The sequence below is a fragment of the Hyaena hyaena genome, unplaced genomic scaffold, assembly GCF_003009895.1.
Source record: "Hyaena hyaena isolate Hyena2069 unplaced genomic scaffold, ASM300989v1 scaffold_734, whole genome shotgun sequence".
Lineage (NCBI taxonomy): Eukaryota > Metazoa > Chordata > Mammalia > Carnivora > Hyaenidae > Hyaena > Hyaena hyaena.
The window spans coordinates 589,500-611,153 of record NW_024081365.1 but is presented as its reverse complement, the minus strand read 5'-3'; the positions used below and the strand labels follow the sequence as shown (position 1 = coordinate 611,153).

The 21,654-nt window shown below is 35.5% G+C and overlaps 1 protein-coding gene across 2 annotated transcripts in view; it reads left to right on the top strand.

Annotated features, from left to right (window-relative positions):
• CCSER2 (coiled-coil serine rich protein 2) overlaps positions 1-21,654 on the top strand; it is a 168,305-nt gene that overhangs the window by 36,304 nt on the left and 110,347 nt on the right. For both annotated transcript variants that reach the window (XM_039218064.1, XM_039218065.1), the window contains exons 2-3: positions 8,988-10,437; positions 11,606-11,802. In XM_039218064.1, the coding sequence (XP_039073995.1) occupies positions 9,027-10,437; positions 11,606-11,802 (1,608 nt within the window). In that variant the 5' untranslated portion in view covers positions 8,988-9,026. The remainder of the gene's footprint in view (positions 1-8,987; positions 10,438-11,605; positions 11,803-21,654) is intronic.

Below are 21,654 nucleotides of genomic sequence, written 5' to 3'. Positions count from 1 at the left end.
TTCAGGTATATCAAATTTAGTCTGTGCCATGTGTGAACTTAAGCCTAGCAATCTGTGTTTATGTTATGCCTGTCACTCTTCTCCCTGATACTTGATCCTCTATATCCCTGTCCCCCTTGCCTATTTAATTTAGGAACTTTGCTTGAGCAGGTCCAAAATACTAAAGAATTGCATGCCATGTTTTTTCCATACCCAGTGTTTTATAAAATGACTATGGTTAATTCCTATGCCTGTATACTATTTAAAATTTTTTTAAATGTTTTATTTATTTCTAAGGGAGAGAGCGTGAACAGGGGAGGGTCAGAGAGAGAGGGAGACAGAGAATCAGAAACAGGCTCCAGGCTCTGAGCTGGCTGTCAGCACAGAGTCCAACACAGGGCTCATACCACGAACTGTGAGAGCATGACCTGAGCTGAAGTCGGACAGTTAACTGACTGAGCCACCCAGACGCCCCTATTTTAAAAGGCGGTGCAACTACTCAGGTGTTAGACTTGGTCATTATTCAAGCAGCTTGGCATGTATCATCTTTACTTAGCCCTCAGCACCTTAGTGTCATTTACATGCCCCAGACAGTTGAGTTTTAGCAGAACTAAATGATAAAATTTGAAGGGAGAGTTTTTGTGGTTTGGGTAGCTTCTGGTTTCTCTTTATCTACCAGTATTCTCCTTGTTCCTTAAATTAAAATTTCAGAAAGTAATATACTTTGAATCTACATTTAATAACATTATTTAATGTTCCTAAGCCACAAATTATTTTAAAGCCTCTCTTTCACAAGTTGTTTTGATACCTATCTGCCTGAGTAAAAAGTTGTAACTGGAAGACAGAAAAGTCAGCTTGGTAGGATAATGGGGCTTTGTGTTGAGCTTGATGGGCTCTTTTTAAAACTATGAACACTCTGGAATAAAGTACTGTTTTAAACGTTTATTTTTGACTCCAAGTGTCAGTTTTGTTTATTTAATTGTTGTAATCAAGACTTGAATCAATTTATGCCACAGATGAAAGCTAAGAGAAACAGAGTAGAAGGGATTTGGGGGAAGTGGTTGAGTAACACAAGGTTAAAAAAAAAATTAAGACATAGTTATTTGAATGTGAAAGCACATATTAAGAAGTGACTGGTGGGGGCACCTGGGTGTCTCAGTTGGTTAAGCATCTGACTCTTCATTTTGACTGAAGTCATGATCTCAAATTTTCTTGAGTTCGAGCCCCGCATTTGGCTCTGTGCTGATAGTACAGAGTGTGCTTGGAATTCTATGTCTCCCTCTCTCTCTGCCCCTCTCCCACTCAGGCTACCTCTGTCACTCTCAAAATAAGTAAATGAATGTAAAAATTAAAAAAAAAAAAAGAAGTGACTGGTTATGGGTATGCAGTCATTAGTATTGCTGTTCAGTTCATTGCTCTTGGTCTCATTAGTGAATTTATGCCTATGTACATCCCCCAAATGCAGGCAGTTCATACCTTCTAACAAGCTATTTGAAAAACTACAAAAAAAGAATGTGAGTGGGTGTTTCCTCAGATGATAACGTAATGGATATGAAAGGAGTTTGAAAAAGTGAAAGCTTCTAGTGTTGCTCTGCAAAACTTCTCATTTAATTATACCTAGGTTCTTTGCAGTATTTATGCTTTCCTTACCTTAGCTATCCAGTCCTTTCCTTCACTCTTGTCCCTAAATCTCAGTAAGCCTCTCAGAATATTTCATTCCTTTGTCAGGAAGGTAGTATACATGGACTCTGGAATCAGATGGACTTGAACCTGATCCTTTTCAGTTGTTTATGAATTTTTAGACAAGTATTTTAGCCTTTCTGAATCTTGACTTATCTATTTAAAATCAGAGGAAATCCACATGTAATGTTGTGAATATTAAACAAGGATGGAGTGGTAAGCAGGAGACATACATACATACATGCATGCATAATCGTATGTAAATACTCAGTAAAGTTTGCTTTTTCTTTTCCCTTTCCATCCAATTGTGGATTCCTTTTATTTTATTTTATTTATTTTTGTTAAGCTTATTTATTTATTTTGAGAAAGAAAGAGTGTAGACAGAAGAGAAAGAGGAGGAGAGAGACCGAATCCCAAACAGGTTCCACACTGTCAGCGCAGAGCCAAATGCAGGGTTCGAACTCAGGAACCGCCAGATCATGACCTGAGCTGACATCAAGTCACCCAACAAGTAACTGACTGAGCCACCCAGGTGCCCCTTGTTGTGGATTCCTTTTAAAAGCAACAAAAAACCCAAAACCAACACCATCCCCCCCAAACCTTGATTTATTAGAAACTTATAGCCAAATTATGGAAAGAGCCTATATGTCCATCAACTAATGAATGGATAAAGAAGATATAGTTTATATATACAATGGAATACTACTTGGCAGTGAGAAAGAATGAAATGCCATTTGCAGCAGTGTGGATAGCACTGGAAGGTATTATGCTAAGTGAAATAAGTCAGTTAGAGAAAGACAGATATCATATGTTTTCACTCAATGTGGAACTTGAGAAACTTAACAGAAGACCATGGGGAAAGGGAAGGGGAAAAAATAGTTACAAACAGAGAAGGAGGAAGGGAAACCATAAGAGACTCTTAAATACAGAGACCAAACTGAGTGTGGGTGAGGAGGCAGGGGAGAGGGGAAAAGGGGTGATGGGCATTGAGGAGGTCACTTGTTGGGATGATCACTGGGTGTTGCATGTAAGTGATGAACCACAGGAATCTACCCCCAAAACCTAGAACACTCTGTACACACTGTATGTTAGCCAATTTGACAATAAAAAATTATATATGTAGTTTTGAAAATTCAAATGTGAAATACTAATAGTGTAAACCTGCTATAGTTAAAAAAAATCATTTTACAGAAATTAAATCAGAAAATCTCAGACATTTCCAAGCCCTAGGCCAGGTATTATTTTTAGTTTAGCAATAAATTAAAGCTTACAGACAGTATTGAAGTATTTTAGAGAAGATGATATCATTAGATTTTGTAGCCAACATGTACTTTTTCAAATTGTTATGACTGCATTTTTTAATCACTTAACAGACTTGCATATCAGGGGAAGTGCATCAGAGGTAGCATAGCTACTAAAATGAGGCAGACTTACAATGTCTGTTTTACTTTATTTCATAGTTATATAAGCAAATGTAGGAGAAAATTTCGTGAATATTTAAAGACAATAAGTAGCTCATTAACAAAATGACAATATTCATAATATAGGCAGGTATGCAAGCTTTACAGTTGAACTATCAGATTAGTTTATACTGAAGACCACAGCCCATGATGATTAACTTCATTTGTGTTATAAACATTTGTGCATTTAGAAATCAAAACCATTTTTGATAGGAAATAGTACATTTTTCCTGAGTGGTGACACCCCAAACACTTTGTAGTAATAGTGTGTCTTTCTTGTGGGCTTATCTTATGCCTCTAAGTTATTAATACGTGGGTGTTCTTGAGAGATAATACACATTACTCTCATTTTAGGCAGTAAAATAGAGGAATAGAGAAGTGAAGGAATAGAATGTTCTGTCCTTAGTCTACTTGTGATAGGAAAGGAAATATTAAAGCCTTTCTGATTCACAGACTGATTCACCAGAGGGCAGAATCTTTGATGTGTGTTACTTAGTGATTTGCAAAATGGCCATTATATATAGTATCATTACTTATTTTCTTAAGGTTATCCTGAAAGTGGTTGTAGGTGTGGGGGTATGTTTTGTGGTAAAAACTATTATAAAAAAAGATAGCAGTCATCTGGAAGGATATTGCCCCTGTCCTTTTTCTGGTCATGTCAGATACTGTTGTTTGATCATGATAATTTATCATAGAGTCTGAATTTGACTTCTGATCTTTTTTAACATATTGCTCAAGGTAGCTGCTACCAGTTAATCATAGGCCTCTAAAACCAAGTTATTTTTCAGTCGACTTATCATTTATTAAATTACCTTGCACTAAGAGATTATGAATGTACTTAAGAAGTTGAGGACCTTTCAAATTTGTGGTCCTGTAGCAGGCCCCAAAGTATGTAAGACTCAGTTTATGCTCTTAACAGCTTTACTTTCTTATAGGTCAAATAGACATGCACACATTTAGACAGACTAATTAGACAGACCCAGCTATATTATTGATGCCAAGGGAATAGAGAAGGTTGTAAAATCAGTTTTAACTGGAAAGGTTTGCGGGTGTAGGGATTTTGAACTTTGAGCATGAGGCCTTCAAGGCGGTCTTTACAATAGCAAAGGCATAGAAGGTAGAAAATACAGGATAGATTTTGGGGAATGACTAATAATGCCTCTTTGGCCAGAATGTATAGTACTGCAAAGATAGTGTAGAACCAGGTAGAGAAGCTTGATCTCTCTAGTGGATTTTGGGTTTTACTTTGATGTTCCTGTGCCATGCATAATTTTTAATCAGTAGAATAATATGATCAGATCTGTGCTTTAAGAGAATAACTGTTGATAGTTTGAATATGAAGTGAGATGGGAGACTTAACGTAGGAAGTCTTTGTAGCAATATAGAACGATAATGAGGTAAGGACTAGAGTTGTGGAATGGAAATTGTCAGTTTAGAATAGATTTTTAAAGATAAAATTGACAAGTGAAATGTACTAAATCGAGGTTGAGGTTTGGTGAAATTGAAGTGGTATTTATGAAGAAGTTACACTTGTTGAATAAAAAGATCCTTTTTGTTTTCTCCAAACATCTATTTTATATGTCTTTTAAGTATATTTTATATAATATTGAACTTAATTTTGAACTTTTTTTAGTTAAACTATTAAGAATCTTGTTTTGATATTGAATAAGTTTTTATTATTTTTTTAAATGTTTCTTTATTTTTGAGAGAGAGAGAGAAAGAGACAGAACACAAGCAGGGGAGGGCCAGAAAGAGAGAGGGAGACCCAGAATCTGAAACAGGCTCCAGGCTCTGAGCTGTCAGCACAGAGCCAGACACGGAACAGTGAGAGATCATGAGATCATGACCTGATCCGAAGTCAGATGCCCAACCAACTGAGGCACCCAGGCGCCCCTAAATTGTTTATTTTTAAGATGCAATTTTTTAGTTAAAACTTTTTAAATTACAAAAATATGGGCATGTTTAAATAAGGATATAAAGGTAAAAAGAAAATTTCACTGTATCTAATTCTCACTTCCCTAATGGTAACCACTGTTAACAGGTTGTTGTATTTAAATATATATGTGCACATACATCTTTATGTAATTTCTATCTATCTATCTATCATGTTACTTTCTATAAAAATGGGATCCAGTACACAGTTTCTCAAAGTAGCAAAAATTAGTGTGTTCATTTACATGGCCCAAGCTGTCCATCTATCTGTAGCATACAATGACAGGAAGCAAAAGCATATAAACTTGAAATTATGCTTAGTGATCAATGTTTTAATATTCTGTCTTAGAAATGATCTAGGGAGCCAATGATTATCATTAGTTAATTTAATATTAGTCTAAGGTTTTAAGTTACCTTTAAAGTTCTTGAAAATTATCTGTTAGCTGACACTATATAACATAATTACTGTTGCTATAAAAAGATTTGTCAGAAAAATCATCCGATTTAAACACAGATTTGTATTTTCATAACCTTAGACATTGTTGTGTGAGTAAGAATGGCTTATTTGATCCCTAAGTCTGTGTGTTTCATTAAAGTTACTTTACTTGAATAAAAATATATGCTTATGTTATCTTTAATACTGATAAATCAGGAAATAGATTTGTTAAAACAAGTTTTATTTTGCCAGATACTTTAGTTATATGAACTTGGTTTTTAAAACCTTTCTGAATTTCTGTAAGAATAATTTTAAAAGTATTACATATTTAAAATATTTGAAGATGAGTTTTCATATTTTCTGGCAGTTTTGGTCATATTCAATTTATATAAATGGATATTTATCTCTAGAAGCTACTCAGAACAGTGCCACTTTAAGAGACTTATAAAAAAAGACTTATAATCTAATTTATTAATACCCTGTAGGGGTAGGAAAGTAATATGTACTTAGAATGAGAGGTAAATACCCACCTGAGTTATAGTAGATACACAGACAATGAGAGAGTTTATTGTTTTCCAATTCTACAGTTTTAGCTTTGACTACAGAGTTAACATAGACACAAAACATGACTGTTCATATACCATAGAGTGATTTTCCTTTCTGGTCAGCATGAAATTCTTAATTGATTTGAGCTTAGAATAGGTAAACAGAAGAGATACATGAATAAATGTCTCTAATGAATCAAATTCTCCTTTTTCTTTCACCCAACACAGACTAGGTCTGTGTCAGCCGTCAGGAATTAGTAAATGGCAGTCCATGAAATCAAACTTTCAATCATTGTTACAAAGTGATTTCTTTTTCAGCCTGCATTCCTGGAGAATTGTTTCTTTATCCTTGATGCTTTATTAATTTAATCTAGATATGCACTTAGATCTGTGGTTGATTTTATCTTTCCTTCTGTTCTGTGGATTTTTTTCTCTTTTATTTTAAGGATATTTTCTATTATGTCTACTTGCTTTTTCTCTTCTATTTAGTTATTCTACTTCAAGGATACTAATTATCTTTCTGTTCAATCCTTGTTTTACATCTACTAAGTGCTTTGATACCTTTGTCTTTTTTTCTCCTCACTACTCAGGTTATTTTAAGATTTTTCTCCTTGCCAATTAGTTTGATTTTCAGTCTTTGGTTCTTTACTTCTTAATTGATTTCCTTAGCTCTATAACTTCTTTTTGACTTACCTGTTTTGTCTTTTTATTTTTGAATTCTTATTTTATTAAGTGTGTGTTCTTAGTAAGTTGTTCTCTGTTACAAAGAACTCACTGGGGATTTTCTTACTTGTTTGTGTTACGTTTTCCTTCTCTTCTGGATTCTTCTGTGTCTGCTTGCTAGTTGTTAACCTGTTTCTCTCCTTCCTTCTACTCCCTTGTTTCTATAGTTATGTCACCATTTCTTTTTATCTTTCTAGTTAAAGACTTGAATAGCTAGATCAAGACTTTGTATTTGCCCTGGTATAACATAGGTGAATTCCCATTGATGCCTTTTTCACCTTAGCTCTGACTTTGTCTCCTTCTTTTACTGCACCCCTTTATTATACCTTTTGAGCAGTTGTATATTGTTCTCTGTCTGCTTCTTGGTGGTTGAAGGGCATAAGGTGGTGGTGTGGAGAGAACTCTTCTTATGCACCAGGCTCCCTTGTCTCCTTAAGTGTTCTGTACTGGGCTCACTCCATCCTGCTGAAGGTGTAATATAATTTTAAGGCCTTCAGATCCTTCCTTCAGAATAGACTACTGCCTTGGAAGTTGATGGGTTCTGCTCCCACTGTGCTTCAGCTAAGGTTTCAGAGCTTCTGTGCTGAAGATGTTTTCCTGAACTTTTCTAGGGACTGCCAAATTAGATATTTCTATCCAAACTGGAGGATGTTTATTAACACTTTGAAGTTTTAGCAACTCACCTATTTTCCCATTTAGGCTTTCAGGCAGTATGATCAGGCTAGGAACCAGACCACATTGTACAGAAATCTTTTTATGGCCACCACTTTTTTTTTAAAGTTTAGAGGCATTTAGTTTTAAATAATTTTTGTTTGACTTCAGCTAGCTGGTGAGTTTCTGGGTAAAAATTATATACATACATGTATGTATATTCTTTCTCTTTTATTAGTTATTGGAGATGGGAAGTTCTGTGATTCTGCTTTATTACCCTGCCATCTTTACTTGAAAGTCTGTATGATTTCCTAAATATTTGCTTTTGACATAATAATACATATGTACTTTAGAAACTCTTAATTTTTAAGGGACAGGGATGGGTTGGAATCATTTTTTTAAATTAAAACATAAACCTACAAATTAAAGACAGTGTTGTAAGATAGATAATTTTAAAAACCATCAGTGACCCTAGGCGTATGTTTTTCTTTTACTCACATTCTGCACTTGTGTATGCTTTTGCAGAACTTTCATATAGTCACAGAGTATGTAGTGAGCAGTAAGCAGCATATTATGTTATATTTCTGCTAATGTTAGGATAAGCATTTTAATATTTTTATCTAATTTTTATAATCTCATCATGTGGCAGTGACATGTCATACCTTATTAAACAGTTACTCAAAAAAAGGACACTAGTTGTTTTAGTTTTATGCCCTTATATGTGCATTGAACCTTTCTGAGTTTGTTACCTTTAAAATAAATTTGGGAGGTTGAGACAAGTGGACTAATTAACCTTATTAAATCATACTTTTCACTGTGGCACCAACTGTGCAGACTTTTTATATTACTAGTTGAAATAGTTACTTAAAATTATAGCAAATATCTCCACCCTTAATGTCAGAAGAATTTTTTTGGTGCTATTGTATTCTTTTCCTACATCCTACCATGATTTTAGTAATGGATTTTAAAAATGTATTCCAGTTTTTATAAGATCACATATGCTTTAAAAATTAACAAAATCATGGGGCGCCTAAGTGGCTCAGTCAATTAAGCGTCTAACTCTTGATTTTGGTTCAGGTCAGGATCTCACGGTTCATGAGCCTGCATTAACAGTCTCTCTCTTCTCTCTCTGCCCCTCCCCTGCCCTCTCTCTCTCTCTTAATCTCACTCTCAAGATAGATAAACTTAAAAATTTAACAAAATCACATTTTCTTATTTTTAAAGGAGACAATATTGTCCAAAGTGAGAAAGTAATTTGGACTGATAATTGGAAGGTGTGCTATAGAATTTCTTTTTCTTAAAAACATGGTCAAAATTGAGTCTATTTTGTTATTTCTGGATTTTGCTATCACTATGCATAGCCCAAGTTTATAAAAATGTTTATAAAGATGTTTTTACCTTTGCCTAACATTAATTTATTAATTGAGTGTATTCAATATTTATAAAGGATTATATAGGAATCATAAGTAGCTTTTGGGCTTTGGTGCATCTAATTGTCTAAGAATACATATTCTTATTATGTAATACTCCATGTAATTATGCTTATTTAGGAATGTTTAATCTACTTTTTTGTCTCCTCAGATTCTGTCAAATTTTAAGAACAAATGCACCTTATAGCTCATGGAAGAAAAAACACAAATCAAGACATTTTTGGGTTCCAAGTTGCCAAAGTATGGAGCAAAATCTGTGAGAAGTACACTACAGCCAATGACAAATGGGACACCTGTTAATTTATTGGGGACTTCCAAGAATAGCAACATCAAAAGTTACATCAAAAATAATGGCTCTGATTGTCCATCTTCCCATTCATTTAATTGGAGAACAGCAACTAAATACCAGCTTAGTGCACAAAGTGCTGAAGAGCGTAATAGTACTCAAATTTCACATGATAAAGTGATTGATCCTGAAAAACATGTACCTGCTCAAGGAATGTTTGATAAAAATGGGATAAAGGGAGGCTTGAAAAGTATTTCTTTACTTACATCAAAGTTAGCAAAGCCATCCACTATGTTTGTGTCATCTACAGAGGAGTTAAACCAAAAGTCTTTGTCTGGACCATCTAGTTTGGGTAAATTCACCAAAGGCACATTATTAGGAAGGACTTCATATTCTTCAGTCAATGCTCCAAAATCTCAGTTGAATGGATTGTATGGAAACCGTTCGTCTGGTAGCATACAAAGGCCTAGAGCAAACTCCTGTGCCACCAGAAGCAGTTCTGGAGAAGGCTTAGCACAATCCCTAGACAATATAAAATCTCTTACTTGTGAAAAAATGGTAAGGTCACAAAGTTTTTCACATTCCATTCAAAACTCATTCCTTCCACCTTCATCTATAACCAGATCACATTCCTTCAATAGAGCTGCAGATCTTACAAAGCCTTATCAGAATCAACAGCTACCCATTAGAGTGCCTCTGAGGTCAAGTATGCTAACAAGAAATTCCCGGCAGTCAGAGGTGCTCAATGGGAATGATCATTTAGGGTATGGATTTAATAGGCCTTATGCTGCTGGTGGAAAGAAGCTGGCTTTACCAAATGGCCCAGGTGTAACATCCACTTTGGGTTATAGGATGGTTCATCCTTCTCTACTGAAATCTAGCCGACCTCCATTTTCTGGGACTATCACAGTTGATGGTAATAAAAATTCACCTGCTGATACATGTGTAGAGGAAGATGCTGCACTTATGGCTAACGACAGAGCTACTAGTAAGGACCAAGAACTAATTGAAAATGATAGTTATAGAACAGAAAATGACCATACCATGAAACATGATGCTAAAATTAGATACCTGAGTGATGATGTGGATGATATTTCTTTGTCTTCTCTGTCGTCTTCTGATAAGAATGATTTAAGTGAAGACTTTAGTGATGATTTTATAGATATAGAAGACTCCAACAGAACTAGAATAACTCCAGAGGAAATTTCTCTCAAAGAAGAAAAGCATGAAAATGTACCGCCGAAGGATATATTTGATACCCCAAAGGAAAATGAGAAAAGTAAAACTGATGAGTGGATAGATATAAGTGTCTCTGGTAAATATTAATATCCTTAAATCTTTGTTTTCTCCTAGATAATATAACTGAACTTACACTTAGGAGTACTTTTTAAGTAATTCCAAGATACCATCAATTTCATGGAGGGATGGATCTAGATAAAATTGGGGCAGGGCAACATTTATCTTTTTTGTGACTTTTGCACCTGGTCTTATATTTCACTGTTTAAAAGAGCATCAATAAAAACACTCTTTCCCTAATGTATCTTACCTTTGTTCTTCATTGACCGTCATGCACAGATAGGTCTTCTCTTACTTGCTTCAAAGTTTTTTCTTTTTCCCCACTTCCCTCAACAGTGCATGCCATTTTAAACCATCTCTTCCCTTACAGCAATAGGTCCTATTTGTTTAGAGTAAAGCTATACCAAAGGGTAAATGAGCTAATATTAAAATAGGTTATGTCCAATGTAATGCATATTTTTATCCTAGGAAATTTTCATTTTTTTAAAAGGAGGATATATATTTCTTGTTTAGCAAGCTTTTTTGTTACACTTCCAGAGGAGCTTTATTTAATTTTTTAACTGAAGAAAATGAGAATAGCACCTGTAAACATTTCTGCTTAAACTTGATTATCCTGGCACTGAAAGTCTGTAGAAAATGTATCTGTGCCCATATAACCTGAATAAAGAGCAAACTGAAGGGATTGGGTATAGGCTTGTGATCTGGTCTGGTCAAGGGCGTGAACCATACCTATAGATATACATAAACCCTTGCCTGTTTGAGGGTCTTCTAGTTAGAAGTGATTGGCCAGAGCAAGTATTTTCCTTATAAGGAGGCAACTGTGAGCTTAAATGATACACACTGAGTAAGGAGTTTCCTGGCCAGTGTGTAAAAGTAAATATCTTAGGAAATATTAAAAGAAATAAGGCTTTATTTATAATTCTAGAAATGTTAGGGAAGTGAAAGATGGCTCAATGAATTTTCTTCATGTGTATTGGGAAACATTTCAGTAGGTTATTTAAGATTTTGCCTCTTGATTTTTTTTTTTGTAGTTTAGGATTTAGAAAGTTCTATAGTTACTGATACTTGTTTGCCAACTTTTTTTGTTATAATATATTAAATTATTAGAGCTTATATTTTTAGAACCTGATAAATATATTTTTGTGAATTAATAATTTTTTCTTTCTCTTTTAAAAACTCAATTGAAGACAGGAGTGAATGTTCAAAACATACGTCTGGGAATAACTTGATTTCACCAGATACAGATTACAGAGCTGGTTCTTCATTTGAGCTCTCTCCATCTGATAGCTCCGATGGAACATACATGTGGGATGAAGAGGGCTTGGAGCCCATTGGAAATGTCCATCCAGTTGGGAGCTATGAGTCCTCAGAAATGAACAGCATAGTATGTATGGATTTATATTATCCTTTTGAAAGATTTTGTTTGCTGTACTATGTAAAAACTTGTAATACTGACTAGATTTTTTTAAGCTTATGAATTAGCTCTCCAAATTTAAGAAAACGAAATTCGTATCTGTTAAGGGCCTATAAAACATCTGACCTTAATGCATAATAAAGCATGTATTTGTGTCACATGACACTTGAGTTAAATATACTCTCATATGTATTCATAATATATACACCTGTATAGATAGATAATACTGTATTCAGGTTAAGCTAGGCTACTGGTTCTCAAAGTCAGAGAGGAAGGCAATGTCTGGCGCTAATTTTGGTTGTTACATTGAGGGGTGCTGCTGACAAATAGTGAGTAGATGCCAAGAATGCTGCTTAATGTTCTAAAGTGGCATATGATAGCACCCACAGCAAAGGGTTATTCATCCCAAGATGTCAGTAGTGCCACTATTGAGAAATCCTGGGCTAGGCTATGCTGAGGTAACATTTAAGTGCCAACTCAGTGCCTTAACACAATAAAAGCTTATTTTTTTTTTTTTTTTACTATTTCAAAGTCTGTCGTAGGTCTGGAAAATTCTATAGGGCAGCTCTGTTTAGTGTTTTTTGTTTAAATTTTTTAAGTCTTCATTTTATTTTGAGAGAGAGATGGAGAGTGAGTAGGGGAGGGGCAGAGAGAGAGGGAGACACAGTCTGAAGCAGGCTCTAGGCTCTGAGCTGTCAGCACAGAGCCCTATATGGGGCTCAAACCCACAGACTGTGAGGTCATGACCTGAGCCGAAGTCGGATGCTTAACCGACTGAGCCACCCAGGCGCCCGCTCTGTTTAGTGTTTTAAGCTGCTTTTATCTTTACCGTCACCAAAAGAAGGTGGCTTTACCATCTCCTTTTGAGGCCACATCTTGTCACTGGTTAGAGGAAGGATGCTGCCAGTCTGATACATGCAATTCCTTGCCTGCACCTGCAGATGGCACATGGTACTTTTCACACACAACCTGTTGATCCTAACTAATCTTAGGTACTAACTCGGCAGGAAGTGTAATTTTCCTGTGTGCCTGGAAGGCAAGGGAACCAGATTTGGGGGAGCACTAAAAGACCTTCCATATGTTTTTATGTGTGTATATAAAGAGACATTGCCAGTAATGTGGCTAATATGCCATATGAATAATGTGTAGTTTGTGTGGTTGCAGTGACTCATTGTAATTATTCATTGTATAAAATATGATTTTATAGTCATTGTATGGGAAACTTGGTAGTCTTTTGGATATATTAAATTCCAAGTGGATTTCAGGCAGTGTAATGTTCTACACTCTCATAAACCTGTGACTTGGGAAAAACAAAAATTGTTACCAGAGGCTTGTTAAATTGCACATAGAGAGGACACATATTTTAATTTAGAGAGAGTATCTCTATATCACTAGATAAAGGAAGCTTAGAAAAGATTACAGGGGCACCTGGGTGGTTCAGTCAGTTAAGCGTCTGACTCTTGGTTTAGACTATGGTCGTGATCTCAGTTTGTGGCATCAAGCCCTGTGTCTGGCTCTGTGCTGACTGTGTAGAGCCTGCTTGTGGTTCTTTTTTTCCTCTCTCCTTGACCGTTCCCCAATCATTCTCTTTCTCTCTCTTTTCTCTCTCTCTCTCAAAATAAATAAACTTTTTTTTTTTTTTAAAAAAGGTAAGATTACAGTTTAGGGCCGCATGTGCTTTCTTACAAGGTCCTTTTAAAGCAGATGATTGAAATGGGAATGAACATTGTGTCCAGCAGATGGCAGCAATAATCCACTTTAGTACCGGACATTTTTAAGAGATTCTCCCTATTTTCTTTTCTGTTTTTTTTTTTTTTTTTTTTACAAATAGTTTATTGTCAAATTAGTTTCTCAAGTCACTGTTCCTGTAACTTAATGATGAAATAGCCTCTAAAAGAGTTCAGAATGCACTTTAATTGACCATTAGTCTTTAAGATCTTAGATCTTCTGATCTAATAGGAAAATAGTCTGAGAACGGCTGGAGGATTGATGGCAAATGTTGAAAACAGTGTTAAGATCTCCTATTGTGATAGTGGATTTACCGTTTTTCTGAAATTCTATCAATTTTTTGCTTATATTTTCAATGCATTTTGTTACGTGTGTACCTGTTCAGAACTGTTTTCTTTGTGAAATAGAACTTTAAGTCATAATTTAGTGATATTCTCTATTCCTCATTATGCTTTTTGTCTTAAAGCCTTTTCCCCCAGATATTAGTGTATTTTATCAGTTTTATTTATGTATTTTCCATCCTTTTACTATGAACTTTTTGATACATAGCAAATAAGTTATATATTTTTTTTTTTTTACCTTTACTGACTGAGCCACCCAGGCACTCTATTTTTTTTTATTATAATATCTCTTTTTCTTTTAATCAGTGAGTTTAGTCCTTTTATATTTGCATTTATTAATATACTTGGACTTCATTCTGCCATCTGAAACTTTTTATTTCTCTTTCTTCCCCTAAAATAATTTAAATAAATATTTATAACTTAATCCACAAAGAGCTGTAACATTCTCATTTTTCTTGGTCTCCCCATCTCTCTCATCTAAGCCCATGTCTTTCCCTCCCCCCGGTTCCCCAACCACCATCATGGTTATTCTTTACAACACTGTTCATTCCAGCCTAGGTTGAGATAAGGAGCTCTATACATTTTGGCTTTTTTAAAGGTATTTGATTTCATTGTTAGAAATGGCACCACTTTTGAATTTTTATTTTCTAAGTGTTTGTAGTTTGAGCTGTTTTCCCAGCGATCCTGGTGAATTCACTTATTAATAAGTTTTAATAATTTGCCTATGGATGTTTTTGGAATTTTTACATATACTATGGAGTCATACCATTTGCAGTCTCCATCTCCCCATCCTCCCTTTCATTGCACTTATTAGGACCTCTAACACAATGGTGAGTTGAGGTGGTGATAGAATTTCAGCAAAGTTTTAATATTCCACCATTAAAATTTCTATGTGTGTGGGGCTAGTTATAGATTGATCAGATTAAGCAAGTTCCCCTCTATTTCATCTGCTGATTTTTTTGTGTGAGTAGGTGTTAATTTTTCTCTACATCTATTAAAATGATAAGAAAATTTTCTTGTTATATGTTTTATATTTTCTGTTAGTGTGATAGATTACATTTCTTGATTTTCAAATACTACATTTCTTGATTTTGAATATTGATATTCAAATATTTTCTTTACATTCCTGGAATAAATTCACCTAGTTATGATGTGTTACTATTTTAAATATTGTTGGATTTGATATCCTTATAGTTTATTTAAATTTTTTTTGCATTTATATTCATGAGCAAGATGGCTATATTTTTCTTTACTTTTCTTTTCACATGTGGTATCTGGGTTGTGCTAGTGTCATTATAAATAAGTTGAGAAGTATTTCCTGTTTTTTTTGCCCTTTTAAGGAGATATGTACAATTGATGTTCTCTCTTAAATGTCTACATCTCACCAAATGAAGCCTTTTGGACCTGTTTCCAAACAGTTTTCTTTGTGAGTGTTTTTTAATGACAGATATAATGTTTTTATTGTTGTTGTTTTGTTTTGTTTTTAAGTAGGCTTCATGCCCAGCACCAAGCCCAGTGCAGGGTTTGAACTCACCATCCCGAGATCAGGGCCTGTGCTGAGATCAAGAGTCTGATGCTTAACTTACTAAGCCACCCAGTTGTTCCAGAAATGTACATATAAATGTACGTTAATGGACATATCTGCTTAATATTATATCTACTGAGGCACCTGGGTGGGTCAGTGGGTTAAGGGTCGACTCTTGGTCTTATCTTAGGTCATGATCTCAGGGTGGTGAGCTCAAGCCCCGTGTTGGGCTCCATGCTGGGCATGAAGCCTACTTAAAGAAAAAAAAAGATTGCTATGTATATTTCTTCTTATGTTGCTTTCTGAGAGTTTGTCCATTTTGTCTAAGTTGTCATTTGTTGGTGAAAATTATTCAGGATTATCTTTTAACATCTTTACAGTCTTGGGATGTCTACTTTTTCATTACTGATACTGGTAATTGGTGTTTCCTCTTTTTTTGTTCATTTCAAAGAGCAAAATTTGGACTTTCTGATTTCTCTCTATTGTTTACTTTTTTTCCTGTTTTATTGATTTTGGGTCCTGTCTCTACTTCCTTCCATCCATGTTTTGTTTTGTTTTAATTTTGTTTTCTTTTTTAATGCTTTATTTATTTTTGAGAGCAAGTAGGGGGAGGAGCAGAGATAGAGGGAGACACAGAATCCAAAATGGGCTCCAGGCTCTGAGCCATCATCTGCATAGAGCCCAACACGGGGCTCGAACTCACAGATCATGAGATCATGACCTGAGCCAAAGTTGGACACTTAACCAACTGACTGAGTCCCACAGGTGCCCCAACTTTGTTTTCTTAATCCAAAATTCTTCACACGGAAATTAGAGCATTGATTTTCAGCCTTCATTTTATTATTATTATATACATTGATTTTCATAAAGAGGCGGCTTTATTATATAGTAAATAATGCATTGAATAGCACCTTAATTGTAAATATAATAGCAAGTTTCTTCTAATGTGCCTTGCTTTAAAACAGTGAATTCTGAGACACCTGGGTGGCTCAGTTGGTTGAGCATCTGCCTGGATTTCAGCTCGGGTCATGATCTCACAGTTCCTAGGTTCAAGCCTCACATCAGGCTCTGCATTGACAGCACGGGAGCTTGCTTGGGATACTCTCTCTTCTCTCCCTTTCTCTCTGTCCCTCCCCCACTTGTATGCACATGTGTACATGTGCTTTCTCTCTCAAAATAAATGAATATATAAGAAAACAATAAATTCTGAGTCATGTTATGTAGGCCATCTTTTTCCTTTTTTTTTTTTACCTTTGATACATTTATGTATTTGTGAGCAGTAAATAATACTGTTTTGTATGTGTTTTTACAACTTATGTAAGTGATACATAATGTTCTGCAACTTTTTTTTACTTAGTTTTATGTTTTTGTGATACATGTGTATTATAAGTGTAAGTTAATTCATTTTTACTGCCATATAATATGTATAATATGCTGTATTATATCACTTAAATACACTAATTTTTTCTCTCTTCCCTTGCTATTGAACATTTTTATTCCTTACTACTACTACTACTACTAATGAAATAGTACAGCAGCAAACATTCTTTCTCATGTCTGTAATCATATATGTTAGGGTTTCTTTAGGATATAACCTAAGAATCATGTGACAGGATCAGAGCATATATGGATGTTCATATTTACTAGATGCTGCCAGATATCTTCCTAAAGTGGTTTTGTCATTTATCCTTCCCAGCAGTGAAGAAAGATTTCTATTGTTCCTCATATTCACCCCACTTACTATTATCTGACTAAAATTTTAACCAGTCTGGAGAGTATGAAATTATATGTCATGTAATTTGCATTTACATTATTATTTATTTTTTCCCCATATATTTCTTGGCTGTTTAGTTTTCTTTTATGCGAATTATTTGTTTACTTTGCTGATTTTTCTGTTCTGTTTTTTTGCTTTTTTGTTATCGAAAAGGAAAGTTTCTTATGTTGTCTGACTTTAATTCTTGTTAAATGTATCACAAATAATGTCTCAGCCAGTGGCTTTTAACTTCATTTTTTGTACCTTTTACTATTTCTAGCTTTAAGTTTTCATGTAATTAAATTTAGCGGTTTTTTCTTTATAGTTTTTACTCTGGGTGTGTGTCTCTGTGTGTGTGGTGTGTGTGTGTGTCTGTGTGTGTCTGTGTTTGCGTAAGACATCCTTTCCCATCCTAGGGCCATAGAGGCATTTTGCTTATTGAGAGACAGTATAGTAGCCCAGTGATTAAGAGTCAGGACTCTGGAATAAGCTAAATTAAAAATCCCATTTCTGTTATGTCCTAGCTGTGTGTCCTTGCAAGGATTTTCTGTGTTCATTCCTTTTTTTATAAGATGGAGATAATAATAGTACCTACCTCTCAGGTTGATTTTAGGAAGGACATGCCTGAATGGTGTAATAGCCATGTGATATAGGTTGTTGAGTGTTTTGAGTATCATCTCTGACTGCCTCATGGGGTTGCTGTAAACATTAAATAAGGTCATACACACAGCATACTTAATGCCAGGAATATAGCAAGTTATACTATCTTCTAGTTATTTTAATTGTTCCACCTTTAAGACTTTGCTCCTTTTGAAGTTGGTATGAGGCATAATAATTTACCCTTATTAATATGTCATCATAATATACTTGGGATACTGTGGAGAAAATGGTTGATGGGGCTCCTGAGTGGCTCAATCAGTTAAGCAGCCAACTCTTGGTTTTGATTCGGGTCATGATCTCACAGTTCTTGAGTTCAAGTCTCACCTTGGGCTCTGTGCTTACTGCCCGGAGCCTGCTTTGGATCCTCTATTTCCCTCTCCCTGCTCCTCCCCAACTCATGTGCGCGCTCTCTCTCTCTCAAAAAGAAATAAATGTTAAAAAAAAAAAAAAAAAAAGGAAAAAGTTGACATTGTAGCCCTAATACTGCCTATCCGTAGAAAAGCTGGCCCTTTCCTCAAACAGTTCCCTACAGTGATATAAATTTTCCCCTAAATAAGAGTGGCTCATGATACCTGAAGTGTTTATACAAATAATGTAGTTTATACAGAACACTTGCTTTTCTTCAGAGATTCTGGAGTTGTGATATGTGCTGGGCAGAGGATGCCCATGTGACCAACTTCCAATTTAAATCATCTCATTTCTTAGGAACATTCATAATAGACAACACATTTATTTATTTATTTATCTATTTATCTATTTATTTATTTAATTTATTTTGAGAGAGAGAGAGGGCACACAAGTGGGGGGGGTCATAGAGATGGTGGTGGAGGGGGAGAGAATCACAGGCAAGCTCTGTGCTATCACGCAGAGCTGAACTCTCATGAGTCCTTGAACTCATGAACCAAGAGATCATGACCTGAGCTGAAATCAGGAGTTGGACGCTTAGCCAACTGAGCCACCCAGGCACCCCTAGACAACACTTTTAATTTGTTGTCACGACTTGTAGGCATTGAGAAATTAAGCACATCCTGTGTGGCTCCCCTGGGAGAGAGGACTTTTTCCTTCAACTTTGTCCTGTGTTTACTTCTTTTGTATTGCGTCCTTTTTCTAGAACACATCTTAGCTGTGAATATGACTATATGCTATGTCCTGTGAATCCTCATGAATCATGTAGCCTGGGGGTAGTATTGAGGACTCTGACACATTCCTGATTCAAAGTTATCTTTGTTTACTGAATGACCGTATCTTTTTATTCATCATTTTATATATATATATATATGTTTTATTGAAGGATAATTAGCATAGTGTTGTTTCAGGTGTGCAATACAATGGTTCAGCAATTTTATACATTGCTCAGTGCTCATCAAGGTAAATGTACTCTTAATTCCCTTTATCTGTTTCACCCATTCCCCTATCCACCGTTCCTCTGGCAACCACCAATTTGTTCTCTGTATTTAAAAGTCTGTTTTTTAAATTTGTCTCTTTTTTTCTTTGTTCATTCATTTTGTTTCTTAAATATCACATGAGTGAAACCATATGATACTTGTCTTTCTCTGACTTATTTCACTTAGTACTATACTATACCCACTAGTTCCATCCATGTTGTTGCAAATGGCAAGACTTCATCCTTTTTTATGGCTAATATATATCACATCTTAATCCATTCATCTATGGATGGACACTAGAGTTGTTTCCATATCTTGGCTGTTGTAATTAGATAAGTTTGTATTGTTTTTAAGCTGTTAAGTTTTTTGGTAATTTGTTTCAACAATAAGAAAAAAAATAATGCACCTATATATTTATAAATCTGTTTTTCATTAAAGTCTGAATTTGATTACAAAACAATAAAAATCAGAATGCCTAACATTCTTTTTTTAAAAAAATTTTTTAAATGCTTTATTTATTTCTGAGAGAGAGAGAGAGAGCATGAGCAGGGGAGGGTCAGAGAGAAAGAGGGACATACAGAATCAGAAACAGGCTCCAGGCTCTGAGCTAGCTGTTAGCACAGAGCCTGACATGGGGCTCGAACCCATGAACTGTGAGATCATGACCTGAGCTGAAGTTGGACGCTTAACCAACTGAGTCACCCAGGTGCCCCCAGAATGCCTAACGTCCTTAATGAGATTCTTTTAAAGAACAATAACCATAAGATTTACTACAAAAAGCAGCATTCTGGGGGCTCTTGGGTGGCTCAGTTGGTTAAGCGTCCAACTTTGGCTCAGGTCACGATCTCACAGTTCAAGAGTTCAAGCCCTACGTTGGGCTCTGCACTGACACTGTGGAGCCTGCTTTGGATTCTTTGTCTCCCTCCCTCTCTGCTCCTTCCCTGCTTGTGTGCTCGCTCTCCCTCTTGCTCTCTGTCTCTCTCTCTCGCTCGCTCTCTTTCTCTCTTTCAAAAATTTAAATAGAAGCATTTGTCATGATTTTTATGAATTTTTTTCCATTCACTTTAATAATACAACAGATACATGCACAGGTCTGGGAATGTTTATACTGCACCTGTATTTTTGAGATTAAGATGTCCAAGAGCATCTTCATAACTATTCCTTCAAATTGGCAAGTAGGATTGGGGGTGGAGGAGTGAGGCATGAGGAGTCAGAGACTGAGCAAAGTAACAAAGGCGCACATATGGAGGGACAGAGAACATGGGGAATTAGAACCCAAGTAATATGAAGAGAGCATCCATGCACAGGTTGGCCTAGCATACCAGTCTTAATGGAGAATACCTTTTTTGAAAATCAGGACATTCAGATTGCTTCTCCTCTTATCTCTGCATCAAACTATAGTAGACTAGAAGAATGAAAGGGGAAAAGGCTAATAAATGGTTGGATCATTCGTTCAGCATGTGTTTTAACTTTCCACTGTGTGCATATGTACTTTAGTTACTCAAAAATATGTGTGAGTAAAGAGACAGTTGCTGCTTCAGCAGAAACTCATGATCCAGATTAAGAGAGGAGATATACTTAATTCTGACCATTAAAAAATTTTTTTTATGTTTTATTTATTTCTGAGAAAGAGACAGCATGAGCGGGGGAGGGTCAGAGAAAGAGGGAGACACAGACCAGGCTCTGAGCTAGCTGTCAGCACAGAGCCCAAGACGGGGCTCGAACCTACGAACCGTGAGATCATGACCTGAGCCGAAGTCAGATGCTTAATCGACTGAGCCACCCAGGTGCCCCAATTCTGACCATTATAGGAAGATTCCATGTTTGCTCTTAATTAATACATGCTAACCCATTTTGAGTTCAGAGTTTGGGGAGATATGTATGGCATTTCAAGAAAAACTTCTTTATGAGTTTCAAATGAAAAGAGAACAGTTTCATTTTTTGCATTGTTTAATTTCTGCCTCCTCTTTTGGAGGGATATATTATTAAGACCCAGCAAGCTGTAGCCCGCAGGCTGCCAACGTGTTTTGTCAATAAAGTTTTATTGGAACACAGCCATGCCCTTTAATTTATATATAGTCTATAACTGCTTTCGTGCTGCTGTGGCAGGATTGAATAGTTGCAACAGAGACTATATTTGCCCACGAAGTAAAATATTTACTATTTCATCTTTAAAGAAAGTTTGCTGACTCTTGTATTATAACACAAAAATAATTTTAAAGATTCAGAAGTTAATTTTTCAAGCTAAATGTAAGTCTATGTAAACTCTTTAGGCATTCACTTTTCTTTTTGTTGTCATTCCTAGTACATTCTTTCTCTGACCCCAGTCATCTATTAATCCATTCAATATATTTGAGTGACTGTTATGTGCAAGATATTGAGGATACATTGATCAGGGCAGCTACAGCTTTTGTTTTAGTGGTGTTTGTG